This window comes from Bufo gargarizans, chromosome 2, assembly GCF_014858855.1.
Source record: "Bufo gargarizans isolate SCDJY-AF-19 chromosome 2, ASM1485885v1, whole genome shotgun sequence".
Lineage (NCBI taxonomy): Eukaryota > Metazoa > Chordata > Amphibia > Anura > Bufonidae > Bufo > Bufo gargarizans.
In genome coordinates this window covers 707,953,254-707,971,903 of record NC_058081.1, presented here as the reverse complement: position 1 = coordinate 707,971,903, position 18,650 = coordinate 707,953,254, and the positions used below count along the sequence as shown (strand labels likewise).

General features: G+C 42.6%; 1 protein-coding gene across 1 annotated transcript; it reads left to right on the top strand.

Moving 5' to 3' along the window:
* The first annotated feature begins 2,646 nt into the window (after nucleotides 1-2,646).
* Nucleotides 2,647-12,379, top strand: LOC122927073 (serine protease inhibitor swm-1-like). Its single transcript, XM_044278645.1, has 4 exons — nucleotides 2,647-2,702; nucleotides 9,537-9,593; nucleotides 10,045-10,080; nucleotides 11,925-12,379. Exons 2-4 carry the CDS (start codon nucleotides 9,557-9,559, stop codon nucleotides 12,272-12,274), a joined length of 423 nt encoding a protein of 140 aa, XP_044134580.1. The 5' UTR covers nucleotides 2,647-2,702; nucleotides 9,537-9,556; the 3' UTR covers nucleotides 12,275-12,379.
* The last annotated feature ends 6,271 nt before the right edge of the window (nucleotides 12,380-18,650 follow it).

The following is an 18,650-nucleotide window of genomic DNA, read 5'->3' as shown; positions in this document are numbered from 1 at the left end:
AGGAGCTCCAACAGCAGCACCACGACCGGGGCCACATCCCTTATTTGACGCTCTCCTTATATTTCCCAAATTTAGGATCTTGCCCTAAATGGGTGTTTAATTAATAGCAGAATAGAACGACAGTATGTAAAGGTTGTATCTCACACGTACAGATCCAGACTAGGCCGCAATTAAAGTTTTTTGCCCAAAATGGGTGTTTGTTTAATGACAGAATACGACAGCAGTATATAACCATTGAATTTCACATGTGCTGATGCAGCAAGGGCTGTAAAATTGTGGATTTTGCCCAAAAAGGGTGTTTTATTAATAGAAGAATATAACCATAGTATCTAAAGTGTGTATCTCACACGTACAGATCCAGACTAGGCCGCAATTTAAGTTTGTTGCCCAAAATGGCTGTTTTTAAAGTAACAGAATAGAACCACAGTATATAAAGTGTGTATCTCACACGTACAGATCCAGACTAGGCCGCAATTTAAGATTTTTGGCCAAAATAGGTGGGGTTTTTTTATAACAGAATATGACAGCAGCATATAACGCTTGAATTTCACACGTGCAAATGCAGGAAGGTCTGTAAAATAGTGTATTTTTCACAAAAAGGGTGTTTTTAAATACCCAGAAAATTATAGCTGTATTTCTAGCTTAAATTGCACACTGACTAATCCTGCAAAGGCACCAGGTGTTGGATATTGCCAAAAATGGGAGTTTTTTTAAAGCCAGATTATTATTGCAGTATTTCAAGCTTGGATTTGAATGTCACTAAAGCACAGATGCAGTGCTGGTGAATGAGCTTGCATAAAATGGCCGCCGCCGCCCACCTAACAGACGGATCAAAGTTCTTTTTCTCTGGCACTGGGCTCAGGGCAAGGTAAAAAGATTGTGCACTGCACCCACACAACTAAATCTATGTAGATCGCTGAGTTCAATTGCAGTTCTGGTCACAGATTCTGTCCTATTCTCTCCCTCACAGCAGCAGCATCCTCTCCCTACACTAGTAACAGCAGAGTGACGCGCAGCTCTACGTAACTCGGCCTTATATAGAGGCTGGGTTACATGCTGCACTGGCCAGGGTAGGCATGGCTGTGACTGCTTCTAATTTCACACAGTTAAACGCTTGTTGATTTGCTGCTCTGCAGCCTTTCAAAAAGCGCTAAGAAATCGCCGAACACCGAACCCAAACCCGAACTTTTACTGAAATGTTCGGGTTCAGGTCCGAGGTCCAAAAATCCTAAAGTTCGGTACAAACCCAAACTTTACAGTTCGGGTTCGCTCAACCCTAGTGATGTGAACTCAGCCTAATTAGTTGAACATGAAGCAATAGACATGTTGCTTGTAACACCTAATTTATTAATTGCAGATTAGACATCACATCATAAAAAGACTTGGTCTCCTTAGTCACACCATGGACAGAACATGATGTCTACTGCTGACACAGTTACATACATTATGTGACCAAAAATAAATAGAGTAAAAATATAAGAAAAGGACAAAATATATACATTCAATAAAAAAATATAAATGTGATAAACATAAAATATAACATACAGTAAACATAATTAATAAAAATCATAAACATGAACTAAAAACAAATAAGTAAGGCCCTGTTCAGATAATGTGTCCTAGTATAAAATGCCACTGTACAGAGCCCTCCATATAACATAACCCTTCTTTGTGGCTTCAGTAGATGCCCCTATAGTGCCACCTAATAATGTGCCAGTAAAAAGTGCCCCCAATGATGCCCCCCGGCCTTAATGTCACATTACTCCCACTCCATGTCACATCACCCCTCCTTTTTACATCACCCCCTTTATGTCAAATTTCTTCCCCCTCCCCTCCATGGCAGGATTCCCCCCCGCAATGGCACATTTCTCCCCTTCCATGGGCCTGGCAGCAGCACATCTTACCCCCCTAATGGCACATTTCTCCCCCGACCACCTCCATGATGGAACAGTGGCACTGGCAGTGGCCCCCTTTGAGCCATATGTGTGCACGTCTCTGCAGAACAATGTACTGTGTAAGAAGATGGAGAAAGGGGCAAACACAGTTCATTATTTATGATAAAATATTTTGAATTATGTTAAAGGGGTTGTCCAGAATTGGAAAAACATGGCTGCTTTCTTCCAAAAACAGCAGCACATCTGTCCTTAGGTGTTGTGTGGTATTAGAGTGAAGAACTCCGCCAGGTCCTTTCTGCTACAGCTCTCTCCTTGTAACTGCTAAAGCGTCTAACAGAACATATGGCTCGTGGCAGTTGGAGATTTGAACTGAGCGCGTTCGAGCAGCTCAGTCAGACGGACAAAAAATAAAATAAAACAGCAGGTGGCGCTGTACAGATACATTTTATCCTACATCTCAGTGGCTATGCTGAATTTTTTATTACATGAAATGACGAGAGTTTTCAGATCCAGGCGCTGGTTTGAAAAATTTGGAATATGTTTCGTAACAGAAGCCATTAATGAAGAAATCAGAAATGATTATAATTTTTGTAATCAGAAACTAATTATAAGTTAATAATACACTAGGTTAATGATTACATAATAATTTGGTCATTACATGTCACAATGACGGTCATCATAAATTGTATTTAGGTCACAGGTCACACCCGTAACACTCTTATACCCTCACTGTATATATAATAGAGCACCAGTAGTATCCCTGCTTCACCTGAAGACCATACTCATCATCCTACGTACATCATCCAGGTAGGTACCAAAGCTTTTACTCTTATCTAGACAAAAAGATACTGCCCCCATTGTGAAGAGACTGTCCTTAACCTTGGGGAACGTTTTTGGGTGACAACTAAAAACATCTTATCTTGCTTTTCATGCTTCTGGCGAAAGACCCATAGAGTAGATAGAGTCCTTAGCTAGCATCTCAGTGGTGACCCGATGCTATGGCAAATATGAAGTGTCCAGTGCCTGTTTGACTCTATCCCATTCCTTCTAGGGGGTAAACGTTATACGTGTCCTTTCAGGGCAGAGGATGCAGGTTTCACTTGAAGAGACTTGAACGTCCTTACTTATTCCACTGGGGCGGGGAGTCATTGACAGATTCACTCCCTATACAGAAGTGAAAGATGGCTTATTACCGTCCTTACCTTCCTGATGGCTACAGTTACAGGTTCTGTGCTGTAAGGGAGAGTATGAGGTTCACCCCTACCTTCCTCCTTGCACTTTGCCCAATGTACATTAACAGTGGGGGAAATTTTTATAGGGGTTGTCCACGCAATCATTCATGGCTTATCCTCCAGATAGGCCATCAGGATCTGATTGGCAGGGGTCTGACTCCTGTACTCCGACAATCAGAGGCTCTGATTCACTTTAACCAACTCTGCCCACTGTGAAATGGATGGAGATGGGTAGTTTAGGCAACAACTTACAGTGCCTGAGCTATTGCTGCTAATCAGTGAGGTGCAGAGGGTCAGACTCCTACTGATCAGACACTGGTGACCTATCCTGATAGGACATCAATAGTAAATTAGTGAACAGCGTCTTTTGCTTCACCGTAAATTATGAGATCTGGGAATAAAATCGGCTTGACAAGGCCTAGGTGCATAAAACTTTAGTATAGTATGATCTCTCATCTCCAACAATTTATTGAAACAAAAACCAACACCAGTGGTGGGTATACCCCCGCAAAAATGTCAGGGTCTCAATAACTTGTCATATGGCCTTGAGCATCAATTATAGCTTGACAACAACATCTAATGCTGTTCACAAGTCGCCTTATTGTCTGCTGAGGCATGGCACCCCACTCTTTTTGAAGGGCAGCTCCCCAGTCATTGAGGTTTTGGGGTACAGAGTTACGAGCCTCTACACAGCAACTCAGCTGATCCCATACGGTTTCAATGGGATTCAGGTCTTGAGAAAGTGTAGGCCACTCCATTTGACGTCCCCCAGTCTCCAGCAGCCTTTCCCTATTGATGCGACCTCGATGGCGCATTGTCATCCATGAAGATAAAATTAGGCATGTGTTGATCATGCAGAGGCACAATGACTGGATTAATGTTGTTATTGAAGTAGTATGGGTTTGTCACTGGACCATTCAGAAAGTGTAGGGCAGTTCTGTATTGACTAGACACACCTGCCCACACTGTAACACCACCACCAAAAGCTCGTCTGGTGACAACAGAAGCTGATGCAAAATGCTCTCCTTGTTGTCTCCAAAATTGTTTTGGAGGAAATTGTGGCCATCATTTCTCCTCAGCGTGAATCGACTTTCATCAGTGAACAGCACTGAGGCCCACTGTTCCCAGCGTAGATGACAAGACGATGACGCTTGTGCCTGGTTCTGCGGTCAGACACCATTTCACGTCGTCTAGCACGCAGACCACGCTGATGTAAATGGCTCTGAATGGTCTGACGTGACACTTGGGTGCCTCTCACCTTCTTTAAATGTGCCTGGAGTTGTGAGGCATTCATCATCCAGTTCCACAGTGCATTGTTCACATTGAAGCGGTCTTCCATGTGGGATGTGGCCAAAGGATGTCCACTTCTATGCCTTTTTGTGACTCTTCCAGTCTCTCTGTATCTCTGATACAACCTGCTGATGACACTCTGTGACACTCTAAGCTCGGTGGCCACTTCAGTCTGAGAACATTCAGCTCGAAGCCTCGCAATGATGAGCTACTGTTCATCAATTGTTAGGTGTCGTTTTGGTCTCATGAAGTCAAAATGTGAACAGCATGATGAGGAGGACTGTTTAAATACCAATTCTGTTTCAATAGTTTTTATTGAGGGTTTAATTTCAAACGGTTAAAGAAAGTACATTACAGGTTGATTTGTTACAGCGTCAAGCAGAGTACCATTCTAATCAGGTACAGTCATGTGAAAAAATTAGGACACCCTTTGAAAGCATGTGGTTTTTTGTAACATTTTTAATAAAAGGTTATTTCATCTCCGTTTCAACAATACAGAGAGATTAAAGTAATCCGACTAAACAAAGAAAACTGAAGAAAAGTCTTTTCAAGATCTTCTGTAAATGTCATTCTACAAAAATGCCTATTCTAACTGAGGAAAAAGATAGGACACCCTTGCCCCTAATAGCGAGTGTTACCTCCTTTGGCTGAAATAACTGCAGTGAGACGGTTCTTGTAGCCATCTACCAGTCTTCGACATCGGTCTGAGGAAATTTTACCCCACTCCTCAATGCAGAACTTTTTCAGCTGTGAGATGTTTGAGGGGTTTCTTGCACGTACAGCCCTTTTCAAGTCACCCCACAGCATCTCAATGGGATTCAAATCTGGACTTTGACTTGGCCATTCCAGGACTCTCCATTTCTTCTTTTTCAGCCAATCTTTGGTTGATTTACTAGTATGTTTTGGGTCATTGTCATGTTGCATGGTCCAGTTCCGCTTCAGCTTTAATTTTCTAACTGATGGTCTCACATGTTCTTCAAGCACCTTCTGATACACAGTAGAATTCATCGTGGATTCTATGATGGTGAGCTGACCAGGTCCTGCTGCAGCAAAGCAGCCCCAAACCATGACACTTCCACCTCCATGCTTCACAGTTGGTATGAGGTTCTTTTCTTGGAATGCTGTGTTTGGTTTACGCCAAACATGTCCTCTGCTGTTGTGTCCAAATAATTCAATTTTGGACTCATCTGTCCAAAGAACATTATTCCAGAAGTCCTGGTCTTTGTCAACTTTATCTCTGGCAAATTTCAGTCTGGCCTCGATGTTTCTCTTGGAAAGCAAAGGTTTCCTCCTTGCACACCTCCCATGCAAGTTAAACTTGTACAGTCTCTTTCTGATTGTAGAGGCATGTACTTCTACATCAACAGTAGCCAGAGCCTGCTGTAGTTCTCGAGATGACACTTTAGGGTTTTTGGAGACCTCTTTTAGCATCTTGCGGTCTGCTCTTGGGGTGAACTTGCTGGGGCGACCAGTCCTGGGCATGTTGGCAGTTGTTTTGAAAGCCCTCCACTTGTAGACTATCTTCCGGACAGTGGAATGGCTGATTTCAAAATCTTTTGAGATCTTTTTAAATCCCTTCCCAGACTCATAGGCTGCTACAATCTTTTTTCTGAAGTCCTGTGACAGCTCTTTTGCTCTCACCATGGTGCTCACTCTCACTTCAACAGTCAGGAGCACACCAAACTAAATGTCTGAGGTTTAAATAGGGCAAGCCTCATTCAACATGCAGAGTAACGATCTACTAATTATGTGCACCTGGTGTGATATACCTGTGTGAGATCTGAGCCAATTTAAGAGGGAATACATGTGAGGGTGTCCTATCTTTTTCCTCAGTTAGAATAGGCATTTTTGTAGAATGACATTTACAGAAGATCTTGAAAAGACTTTTCTTCAGTTTTCTTTGTTTAGTTGGATTACTTTAATCTCTCTGTATTGTTGAAACGGAGATGAAATAACCTTTTATTAAAAATGTTACAAAAAACCACATGCTTTCAAAGGGTGTCCTAATTTTTTCACATGACTGTAATTAAAGGAGAATATAAATTCCAATCTAATACAATTATTCAGATAACATTATTTTATGTAAAGCATCATCCTATTCTTTATTGTGTTTCAATGAAGCAACCTTCTATTTGGTAATTGCTTAGTGTGGCCAAAAAGTATTGTGTACTGTATATAAAGTGTAGAAGAAACGGGGTAGATGCGGGTAGAGATAAAATAAACAAAAAGATATATAACTAGAAAGAACTTAGAAAAACCTATTTAGGTCCCTTATGCAAAGGAAAAAATGTACATCACAATCTAATCTAACGTATTTTCTTTTTGTGTCCGCTCCATTTTTTTGGGTGGACCGTATGCAGGACTATTCACTTCAATGGGTCCGCACAAAAAAAAAAAAAACGGAAGTTACTCCATGTGCATTCCGTTTCCGTATGTCCGTATTTCTGTTCTGCAAAAAAATAGAACATGTTCTATTATTGTCCGCATTAGGGACAAGGATAGTACTGGTCTATTAGGGGCCAGCTGTTCGGTTCAGCAAAATACGGAATGCAGACGGAAGTCATCCGTATTTTTTGCGGTTCCGTTTTTTGGCGGACCGCAAGATATATATACGGTCGTGTGCATGAGCCCTAACTGTCTAATAATGAGAAGTACCTCGATGAAGACCACGGTGTCCAAATTTCTGTGTATTTATTAAGTGTATTGTTGCTTCTGGCAATCATTTTTTCAAAGCTACATTTACCTTCCTTATTATTTCAGACATGTGAGGAGTTGATGAGGATTTTCAATTTTGCGCTATACATTGGAGAGAGGCTGTTAAAATATGACAGAGAACAGTCCTTTGGGGGACTGAGTACCTATCGATATCAAGTCTTAGCAAAAAAGTGTCAGGGTTAACTGGTAGATTGATGTTACGTGAAGAGTAGATTAGAAGGACAGTTTTTTTTCCAGAAACCTGTAATAATTGGGCATTCCCAAAATATATGTCGTAATGTGCCGACTTGATTACAGCCTCTCCAACGTAGATCGGGGGAATCTTTATATATTTTAGAGAGTCTGTATGGGGTGTAATAACATCTGAAGATTAGTTTGGACTCGGGATAAGCCTCATGTGAGAAATGTGTGAATCCAGATAGGGTCCTGCTAATCTCCCTTTCAATGATTTATTTATTTGATTATTCAATATTACATAGGAGGGAGGGATTTTAGGGGGTGAGAACTCGTTTTTATTCAGGAAGGTACGTATTTGGAGATATTTATATAAATCTGATTTATCTAGTCCGTATTTATTGCTCAAGAATAAAAGATTATGAAGTATTGGGCCTTTGTAAAGATCTTGTATGGTCTTAATACCTGATTGTATCCATGAGGAGACTGATATTTCCAGGATGACAATATCGAGGACTTGGAGGAGAATTTCCATTGTTTTAAGGATTGGTAGATTTGAGCATATTTTGATGTAAGGTTTCCATGTTTGGAGAGTGGATTTGACCGTCGGCAGTAAGTTGGTATTATTTATATTGCCCACATTAGAGGCCAGTAAGAGAATGTCTAGTCTTTCAGTCTGACTAGTATGTTTCTCTATGTTCACCCAGTGTTTGTCAGATTGGGGAGTCCACCATGCTGTCGATTGATCAAGTAGCGAAGTAATATGATATGAGTTAATATCTAGGAGGCCCAAACCACCATGGTTTTTATGTCTGGTCAGTACCCCAACTGCGATTTTAGGGTGTTTGTTTGACCAAATAAGCTTGCTGTGGCCAGGGCTGAAAGGAAACACTGGCAGCAGATCACTGCTGAACACGGCGCCTGGGAGCATCACTTCCTGTCCTTTATGGTTTGGATCATGTGACCTCGCTGATCAATCCTCACCCTCCTGCAAATATATAAGTGGCTCAGCCCCCCTCACAGATGCCTCAGTGTCAAGGTCCTTGTGTCCTGTTAAGGTTCCTGATATCTGCTTGTGTTCCTGACTCGTACTTGTATTCCTGGACTCTGCTACCTGTTTGATCCCTGCCTACTTGCCTTGACTCTCCTGTTGCCGACCCGGATTGCCTGACCTGTACCTGTGCCACCTGCCCTGACCTGTTGCCTGTTTGACTTCTCCTCTGCCTCATCCTTCGGTGCTGCACTGTTGCTCTTGGTTACGATTCAGCCTGCTGACAACGCCTGTACCTCTGGCACCTTTCTCAGGTACCTCCTGGTCCGCCTGGACCAGCTGCATCGTGTGCCTATACTCCTCAAGAGGTAGCGACCTGGTGTTCCCCTCGGGAAAGTCTATTCCCACCATCAGGGGTACTGTAAAGATCGAGGGGTTCACTTAGACAACGCCCTTAGAGGAGGTGGGACACGTGGCACAGTGTTGATTGTGCATTGGGGACCGAAAATTGGGGTCCCCAATGCACGGAACGGCTGCACAACGCCGTGTGCATGAGCCCTCATATGTAGGGGGTTCAGTAATTTACCATTTGTTGTTGTATCTGTGAGTTGACCGCGGCAGTGCAAGGGTTAATGCGCCGGCATAGATGTTTTCACCGATGCCGGCGCATACAGCAGGGGTCCTGTGTCAGTGACTGCCGGACCCCTGCAGCTGATCAGTACGGCGCTGGGATTTGTGACCCTGATACCAACGCCGTACATGTACAGTGCTGGTATCCTACGGCTAGTAGTGTCTAAGGCTGGATTTGATATAATGTTAAGGTCACCAAATATGGATAGATGACCCTATTGAACATTTGCAAATTTTTGGGCAAATTTGTTTAAAAAAGAAGTCTGCAAAGCATTGGGGCCATATAAATGACATATTGTGTATATTATTCAGCTTACATACCAAGACAAGAAACCTTCCCCTGTTATCTTTCAATAGACATACTTTCCCAAATGCTATGGAGTCTGTAATTGCAATGCATACACCCGCCTTTTTTGTGGTTGAGCACGAGTGGTAAAAATATGGGGGAGATGTTTATGCTTCATTCTAGGGGCATCTTCTTGCAGTAGATGTCTCGTTTTAATTTTTACATTATTCATGGGATAACCCCTTTAAGTATAGAGGTTTGAATCATGTGAATACATTTGCTGATCTCTGATTAAGTTTTTTAATCAAATCAATTATTTACAGGAAAAAGTTTGAACCTAAAGATGGCGCGAACATCCGTGGTGCTCACTTCATCCCTGAGTGAGTTGCACATATTATCGGTATACTGTTGAATACAACGTATATAGAAAAATGTTCCATACAATATACAAAAAGTGATTGTCACACATTAGTAGTTACACATTAGAAATCCGTTTTATTTAATCTCTTAGTGACCACCCATACGCCTTTTTACGACGGTCACTAAGGGGCCTTAGTGTATAAAACTGGCTGCCTGCAGCTACCACTAGGGGGAGCTGAGTGGATAGGAATTTATACAGATACTATTAAATATAATGGCAGCTGTAAACATTTCTTTGCGCGTTCCCTAGTGACAGCCGCAGTAAACTGTGGTACATTTTTGTTGGAAGCAGTGGAGTGGTCTGCCTCCACATGTGTACTGCAAGGGTGCCATTTATAACCTCTCTCATTATATATGTTCTATGGACTTTGCTCTGAATATATCACAGACGTTTGTGTTCTTGTTTTGCAGGTCTTCTCATATTAATATCTGCCCAGGGATCTGATGGTAAGTATTAGACCCCCATTAAAGGGTGTCTCCGATGTTTTATCTATTGATGACCTTTCTGCTCCCATTCAAATGAAAACCTCTTTAACTGGTTAATGGATTGCGTAGTCCCATCAGTCATTTATGTGCGAGCTCCTGCACACAGTGCCACAGGCAGGAACAGGTCCTTAGGGAACCCTATGACATCACTGATGACATCACAGGGATCCTCTGTGGTAGAGGGGGCTGGAGAGCACAAAATGGCTGCCACAGGACTCTCATATACATTAGACTATTGTCCGAAACCACAATTTTTTTACTTCGGATTTCATTTGCGGATTCTCTGAAAAATACACAGTGTATCTGTCCAGGGCAAATGTGACTCATGTGAACATAACCTTTAAGAGACTGAGCGAAAGGGAAGACCCCTCTAACAACCTGAACCGTCCCCTTCCAAACCATATACAGGACTCAGCTCCAGTGCTTCCATACATTACCCAGCATTCATTAACACATACAACAGTATACACATACAACAGTATACACATACAACAGTGCACACATACAACAGTGCACACATACAACAGTATACACATACAACAGTATACACATACATAACAGTATACACATATAACATATAACAGTACACACATACATAACAGTATACACATACAACAGTATACACATACATAACAGTATACACATACAACAGTATACACATACAACAGTATACACATACATAACAGTATACATACAACAGTATGCACATACAACAGTATGCACATACAACAGTATACACATACAACAGTACACACATATAACAGTACACACATACAACAGTATACACATACAACAGTATACACATATAACAGTACACACATACAACAGTATAGTTTTTTTTTTACCATTAATCCATTTGCCATATGGGGAAAATATTTTTATATTTTTATAGTATGGGTGTTTTTTTTCACGTGGTGATACCCACGATGTGTCTTTTACATTTTTTTTATTTATTTTGGGAAAGGGGGGCATTTAAATTTTTATATTTTTTTAGTTTTAAAAACGTAATTTTTTTTAAACATTTTCATAGTTTCCATAGGGAACTATCACAAGCAATCACTAGATTGCTATTCTCATAGACTCCAATGCATTGGCTTTGGAGTCTATGAGAAATGCACTAGTTTCCTATGGAGCCTTATTACAGGCAAAGGCTCCATAGAAACTACTATGCAGCATCCTCCTGTCATTCTCTATACAAGCTCTGGCCCCTCCGATCGCCACCGGGTGGGGCTGGAGCATTACCGGAAGCATGTGCTTCTGAGTTTTTGCGAGCACGGATGCCGTGGTCAGGTTTGATCACGGGATCTGAAGAGTTAAATGTCAATGATGGGTCGCAGACATAAGCTGCGGGTGGCTGCTGTATGAAACAGCAGGCACCCCCCCTCTCCGCGGCTATGGCGCTCCGCTCTGCTCAGGGGCGGGTGCCAGCGCTGCTGGTTGGAAAGGAGTTAAATATCTGGAATGCATGGAAAATTGAAAACAACATCATCATAAATTCTTAAAAAATATGTGAAACATAAAAAAATTATTTCAACAGAAGGGTCATTTTCTGAGGACATTCCCTTTAATAAATCCCTGTAAATTGGTGACTGGTCGCCATTGTGGAATTCCCAGAAATCCTTATATAAATCAAAATGATTGTTCAGAATAAAAAAAATATTTAAAAAAAGCCACCCCTATATTGAATTGGTGACACAACCCTACTGAAGTGAATGCAGCAGAGCTAGTGCACCTAGGTGCGGGGGTGGTGCTGGTCTTGGTAATCATGGCCGCCCTTTCATTCTTCTTTATTCTTTTTTTTGCAGTCAATGATAAACTTTGTACGGGTGGCAGAGTATATGACTGTAGGCTCCCCTGTCCGCCAACCTGCGATAACCCAAATCCTACGTGTGATCTTGCGGAGTGCCGCCCAGGATGTTTCTGCCCATTTGGCACTGTAGAAAGTGGCAACGGGAAATGTGTGAAGATAGAAGAATGCTGCAAGGGCAACACGACAAATGGCTGCAGCAATGACTGCAACAATGTCTGCGAAAAAAAGCCTGATCAGATCTGTTTAATGTATTGTAAAATTGGTTGTTCCTGCAAACCTGGCTACTTGCGCCTGCCCGAAAGCGACCAATGTGTCCTTCCTCAGGACTGCCCCAAAGCTGGCTAAAACTATTAAACCGGCCCCTGCGCCTTATTAGCTATGATCAAAATGTAAAGAGACCTACTGTATATGGAGTCATGTCTAATGGAAATAAACGGATTGTAAAGCTTGTTTTCATTCATTTTTATTGATTTATAAAGCGATCAAGATCTGACCAATCAGATCACAATCAGCCAAAACTGACTGTCCCCTGTCTCATCGGCATTTCAGTCTCTCTGAATTAGTGTAGATGTGTCTAGAAACTGAGCTCTAGCATGCAGATCTGACCTTTTACATAAGCAGATAATTGCCCAAATGAACGACCGAATAAACGATCATTCATTACTTACGATTGTTTTTGCTGCTGATTGTTCCCGACAGTTGCTTTGCTCGTCAGGGGAGGTGACCACTACATTTACACGCAGCGATCTCCTCCTCAGTATGGTAAGCAGAGATTGCTGTTTAGATGGCATGACCTGCTGCCGGCAAACGATGCTTTAGGAGACCGCACCAACAATCCTATTACCCAACGAACGAACGTTTTGCTCAAATTATTCATCGGGTAATCATTGGCACCTTTACAACCTTCGGGCAGTGTAAAGTACCCTTTACTTGGATGGAGTATTGTCTGGAGCAGGGGCATAACTATAATCCTCTAGGATCCAGAGTAAATTTTGATCTTGGGGCTCATAAAACAGACGGAGCAGTTCTAATCTTAAATGTTATATCGCATCACAGTCAAATAGACATTTCTTGCCATTGTTTATGCAACGTGCCACCCCCCCAGGGTTGATCATGTCCCAGGTTTATTGGAATGCCGAGTGGTGTGGTGTGGTCTAAATAGTTTTCTCTGTGTGTGTCACGGTGCTCCTACCTGGATTCCGTCGCTCCCCAGGGCTTGGTTCCAAAGCAATAAAGTGACGAGTAATGGTGGAGAATAAATCGAGTCCAGACCTTTATAAAGTTCAACAGCTTTACTTGCATCAACTTATATCCAGACAATATTCACGCTTTCTCTTGGTTTCAGCAGGTTTTGGCATATACTGGCAGGCAAACTTGAATATTCTGCTTCTCCTTCTCTGCTGTGCTAAAATCGGCTCGGTTCTGGCAGTTGGACTTTAGGACTGTTTTGGTATCTTTGGAGTGGGGCACCTTTGGATGTTGACCCACTTGTGACACTCTGTAGGTGAATCTGCAAGGAGTCCTAGTGCTCTATGAGCTGCTTCCCTTTTGACACTTCTGCTGCAGGATGGGGACCTCCCTTCGCTGCGACGTCTTGGCACATCTTTTCAGCTCCACTGTCTAGACTAGACTGGAATAAACTAGAACTGTAAACCTCTTTTTTTGATAGGAAACAGGACTGGCCCACTTCTGCCCAAAAGGGTGAGAATGGAATTGTATGTTCCATTCTATCTAAGGCTACCTTCACACTAGCTTTCGTTTTGTCCCCATTCATTGTCAATTGGGACAAAACGTAACTGTACAGAACAGAATGTTCCAAAAAGCATTCTGTTACGTTTGGTTGCGTTCTTATACCGGAGAGCAGCAGCATGCTGCGGTTTTCTTTTCGTCATGGGATATGGAGCAAGAGGGATTCGTCATGACCCACAATGCAAGTCAATGGGGACGGATCCGTTTAATTCTGACACTATCTGACACACTAGAAAACGGATCTGTCCCACATTGACTTTCAGTGGAGTTCATGACGGATCCGTCTTGGCTATGTTAAAGATAATACAACCGGATCTGTTCATAACGGATGCAGATGGTTGTATTATCAGTAACGGAAGCTTTTTTGCTGATACCTGCCGGATCAGGCAAAAAAGCAAGTGTGAAAGTAGCCTAAGGATCTCTCTCTCTATGCCAGATACACACCTCCATCTGCTGGACAACCAGGAACATTACATGAACATAACAGTTTCAGAGCAACATTATGGTGGACCTGGAATAAGTACAAGAATGACACTATGGGTTAGCAATTAACCCTTTCATGACCAAGGGTCATTGATGCCCCAGTGTCCAGGTCAAAATTTACAAATCTGACATGCGCCACTTTATGTGGTAATAGCTTTGGAACACTTTTACTTATCTACGCCATTCTGAGATTGTTTTCTCGTGACACATTGTACTTCATGATAGTCATATATTTGAGTCAAAATATTTCATCTTTATTTATGAAAAAATCCCAAATTTACCAAAAATTTGAAAAAATTCACAATTTTCCAAATTTTAATTTCTCTGCTTCTAAAACAGAAAGTCATACCTAATAAAATATTTATTACTTAACATTCCCCATATGTCTACTTTATGTTGGCATCATTTTGGAAATGTAATTTTATTGTTTTAGGACGTTAGAAGGCTTAGAAGTTTAGAAGCATTTCTTACAATTTTTAAGAAAATTTCCAAAACCCACTTTTTAAGGACCAGTTCAGGTCTGAAGTCACTTTGTGGGGCTTACATAGTAGAAACCCCCCATAAATGACCCCATTGTAGAAACTACACCCCTTAAATTACTCAAAACTGATTTTACAAACTTTGTTAACCCTTTAGGCGTTCCACAAGAATTAAAGGAAAATGGAGATTTCTAAATTTCACATTTTTGGCAGATTTTCCATTTTGTAATTTTTTTTTCTTTAACATATTGAGGGTTAACAGCCAAACAAAACTCAATATTTATTACCCTGATTCCGTGGTTTACATAAACACCCCACATGTGGTCGTAAACTGCTGTACGGGCACACGGCAGGGCGCAGAAGGAAAGGAATGCCATACGGTTTTTGGAAGGCAGATTGTGCTGGATTGGTTTTCTGAACGCCATATGTTTTTTATTTTTCTGCCGATCGTCTTGTGCAGGGGCTTGTTTTTTGCATAAAGTGTTGAGGTTTTTATTGGTACCATTTTTGGGTACATAGGATTTTTTGATCATTCATTATTACACTTTATGGGGCAAGGTGACCCAAAAATTGGCTGTTTTGGAACAGTTTTCATTTATTTATTTTTACAGCGTTCATCTGAGGAGTTAGGTCATGTGATAGTTTTATAGAGAAGATCGTTACGGACGTGGCAATACCTAATATGTATACTTTTTCTTATTTATTTAAGTTTTACACTATAATAGCATTTCTGAAACCAAAAAAATGATGTTTTAGTGTCTCTATAGTCTGAGAGCCATAGCTTTTTTATTTTTTAGGCGATTGTCTTAATATAGGGTATCATTTTTTGTGGGACGAGGTGATGGTTTGATTGGTACTATTTTGGGGGTCAAAAGCCTTTTTGATCGCTTGCTGTTGCACTTTTTGTAATGTAAGGTGACAAAAATGGCTTTTTTTGCACAGTTTTTTTTATGGTGTTTATCAGATGGGGTCTATCATGTGATATCTTTATAGAGACGGTCGTTACAGACGCGGTGATACCTAATATGTGTCGTTTTTTATTTTTTTATTTTTTATAGGAAAAGGCAATTTATTTTTTTACATTTTTATTTATTTATTTTTACTTTTATTTATTTTTTCAATTTTTTTTTTTATCAAGTCCCTCTTGGATCATGAAGATCCAGTGGGGCTGATGGCTGTATTATACTTTGCAATGCTCTTGCATTGCAAAGTGTAATACATTCAGATGCCCTGTAGGCGGCAAAAGCGGACGCCTTTGCAAAGCGTCCGGTTGCCAGGGCAACCATCGGGGCTGCCATCGCAGCGCAGCAGGCCCGATGGTGGAGAGAGGGAGCCCCCTCCCTCTATTAACCCCATGGATGCCGCTGCCGCGGCATCTTTGGGGTTACAGAATTTACAGCAGAAGAGTGTCAGCATAGAGCTGACACTCTGATGATGGCGGCGGCTCAGGAATGGAGCCGCCGTCATCAAACAGCAGGGGGGCAGACGGGGGGGGGGAGGGGGCAGCGCTGGAAGGGGGGGAGGTATGTCAAGCCAGCAGGGGGCGGACTCAAGGAAGGGGCAGCGCTGGGCACAGATGGGCTGCACAGATCGGGGGGGGGGGTTCTGGTGTCTGCACAGATCGGGGGCAGGGGGGGGCGCTGCACAGATGGGGGGCTGCATGGATCGGGGGGGCCACGAGGACACTGATTTCAGGCTCTGATCTGCAGAGCGCAGATCAGAGCCTGAAACCGGCATTTTAACAATGCCACGATCTGATTGGTTAGTCTGCACAGACTAACCAATCGGATCGATTGCCGGCAAGGGGCCTCTCTGATTGGTCCCTTGCCGGCATTACTGCACTGTATGCTTTTCGTGACAGCATACAGGGCAGGGGCAAAAGCTTGGATTAAAGAGCTGCCAGCGGATCCGCAAAACACATACAGATGTCTGAATGGAGCCTTACAGGGGGGTGATCAATGACAGGGGGGTGATCAGGGAGTCTATATGGGGTGATCACCCCCCTGTCATTGATCACCCCCCTGTAAGGCTCCATTTAGTCGTCCGTATGTGTTTTACAGATCCACAGATCCATGGATCGGATCCGCAAAACACATACGGACGTCTGGATGGAGCCTTACAGGGGGGTGATCAATGACAGGGGGGTGATCACCCCATATACACTCCCTGATCACCCCCTGTCAATGATCACCCCCTGTCATTGATCACCCCCCTGTAAGCTCCATTCAGACATCTGTATGTGTTTTGCGGATCCGATCCATGGATCCGTGGATCCGTAAAACACATACGGACGTTTGAATGGAGACTTTCAGGGGGGTGATCATCCCATATAGACTCCCTGATCACCCCCCTGTAAGGCTCCATTCAGATGTCCGTATGTGTTTTACGGATCCATGGATCGGAAATTATTATAATTTTTTTTTCTTACAAAGTCTCATATTCCACTAACTTGTGTCAAAAAATAAAATCTCACATGAACTCACCATACCCCTCACGGAATCCAAATGCGTAACATTTTTTAGACATTTATATTCCAGACTTCTTCTCACACTTTAGGGCCCCTAAGATGCCAGGGCAGTATAAATACCCCACATGTGACCCCATTTTGGAAAGAAGACACCGAAAGGTATTCTCTGAGGGGCATATTGAGTCCATGAAAGATTAAACTTTTTGTCCCAAGTTAGCGGAAAGGGAGACTTTGTGAGAAAAAAAAAAAAGAAAAATCAATTTTTGCTAACCTTTGCCCAAAAAAAAAAAAAAACTTTGAACTCGCCATGCTCCTCATTGAATACCTTGGGGTGTCTTCTTTCCAAAATGGGGTCACATGTGGGGTATTTATACTGCCCTGGCATTTTAGGGGCCCTAAAGCGTGAGAAGAAGCCTGGAATCCAAATGTCTAAAAATGCCCTCCTAAAAGGAATTTGGGCCCCTTTGCGCATGTAGGCTGCAAAAAAGTGTCACACATGTGGTATCGCCATACTCAGAAGAAGTAGGGCAATGTGTTTTGGGGTGTCTTTTTACATATACCCATGCTGGGTGAGAGAAATATCTCGGCAAAAGACAACTTTTCCCAAGATATTTATCTCACACCCCAAAACACATTGCCCAACTTCTCCTGAGTACGGTGATACCACATGTGTGACACATTTTGCAGCCTAGGTGGGCAAAGAGGCCCACATTCCAAAGAGCACCTTTAGGATTTCACAGGGCATTTTTTACACATTTTGATTTCAAACTACTTCTCACGCATTAGGGCCCCTAAAAAGCCAGGGCAGTATAACTACCCCACAAGTGACCCCATTTTGGAAAGAAAACACCCCAAGGTATTCCGTGAGGGGCATGGCGAGTTCCTAGAATTATTTTTTTTGTCACAAGTTAGTGGAATATGAGACTTTGTGTCAGTATGGGATCTGCATCTCCACTGCAGGGTGGCAGATCGCTGTCTACACATTGCAGCACTATGGGTCCCAGTCCTGGCTTACCTTGTAGGAGACGCAGGTGCCCGCCAGCATACCGTCGCATCCGTCCTCTTTGCCAGGTGTCATCTGATGAGCTATAGCACGCGCGCGCGCACCTCTCCCTTTCTTATAGGAGTAGGCAGCTGGTTCCTGATTACCATCCCCACCCGAAGGCGGGACTAGTTGTATTTAAGGCAGCTTCACTCATCATGAAGTGCCCAAGCGTGGTTGTTGTACCTCTTGACTCCTGCTGAAGCACTCCACTGTGTCTGTTTGTTGGATTTCCTGGATTCTGACCTCCGCTTCATTTGACTACGCATCTGCCTGCTGTCTGTTTATTGGACCTCCTGGATTATAGACCTCTGCACTGCCTGACAACGCATCAGTCCATCTCTTCCAGTAAGTCTGCCTGGATCCAGACCCTGTGCTGCCTATGAGACTGCTTATATCTGCACTGCCTGATTATGCATCTGCCCATGTAAAGTCTGCCTGGATCCAGACCCTGCGCTGCCTCTGAGACTGCTTATATCTGCATGCTATATTGCTCTGAAC

Excerpts from the sequence above, each read along its gene's own strand:
- LOC122927073 (XM_044278645.1), top strand. The coding sequence starts at position 9,557 with ATGGCGCGAACATCCGTGGTGCTCACTTCATCCCTGA. Across the intron at positions 9,594-10,044 it reads GGTGCTCACTTCATCCCTGA|GTCTTCTCATATTAATATCT; the intron begins GTGAGTTGCACA and ends CTTGTTTTGCAG. Across the intron at positions 10,081-11,924 it reads ATCTGCCCAGGGATCTGATG|TCAATGATAAACTTTGTACG; the intron begins GTAAGTATTAGA and ends TTTTTTTTGCAG.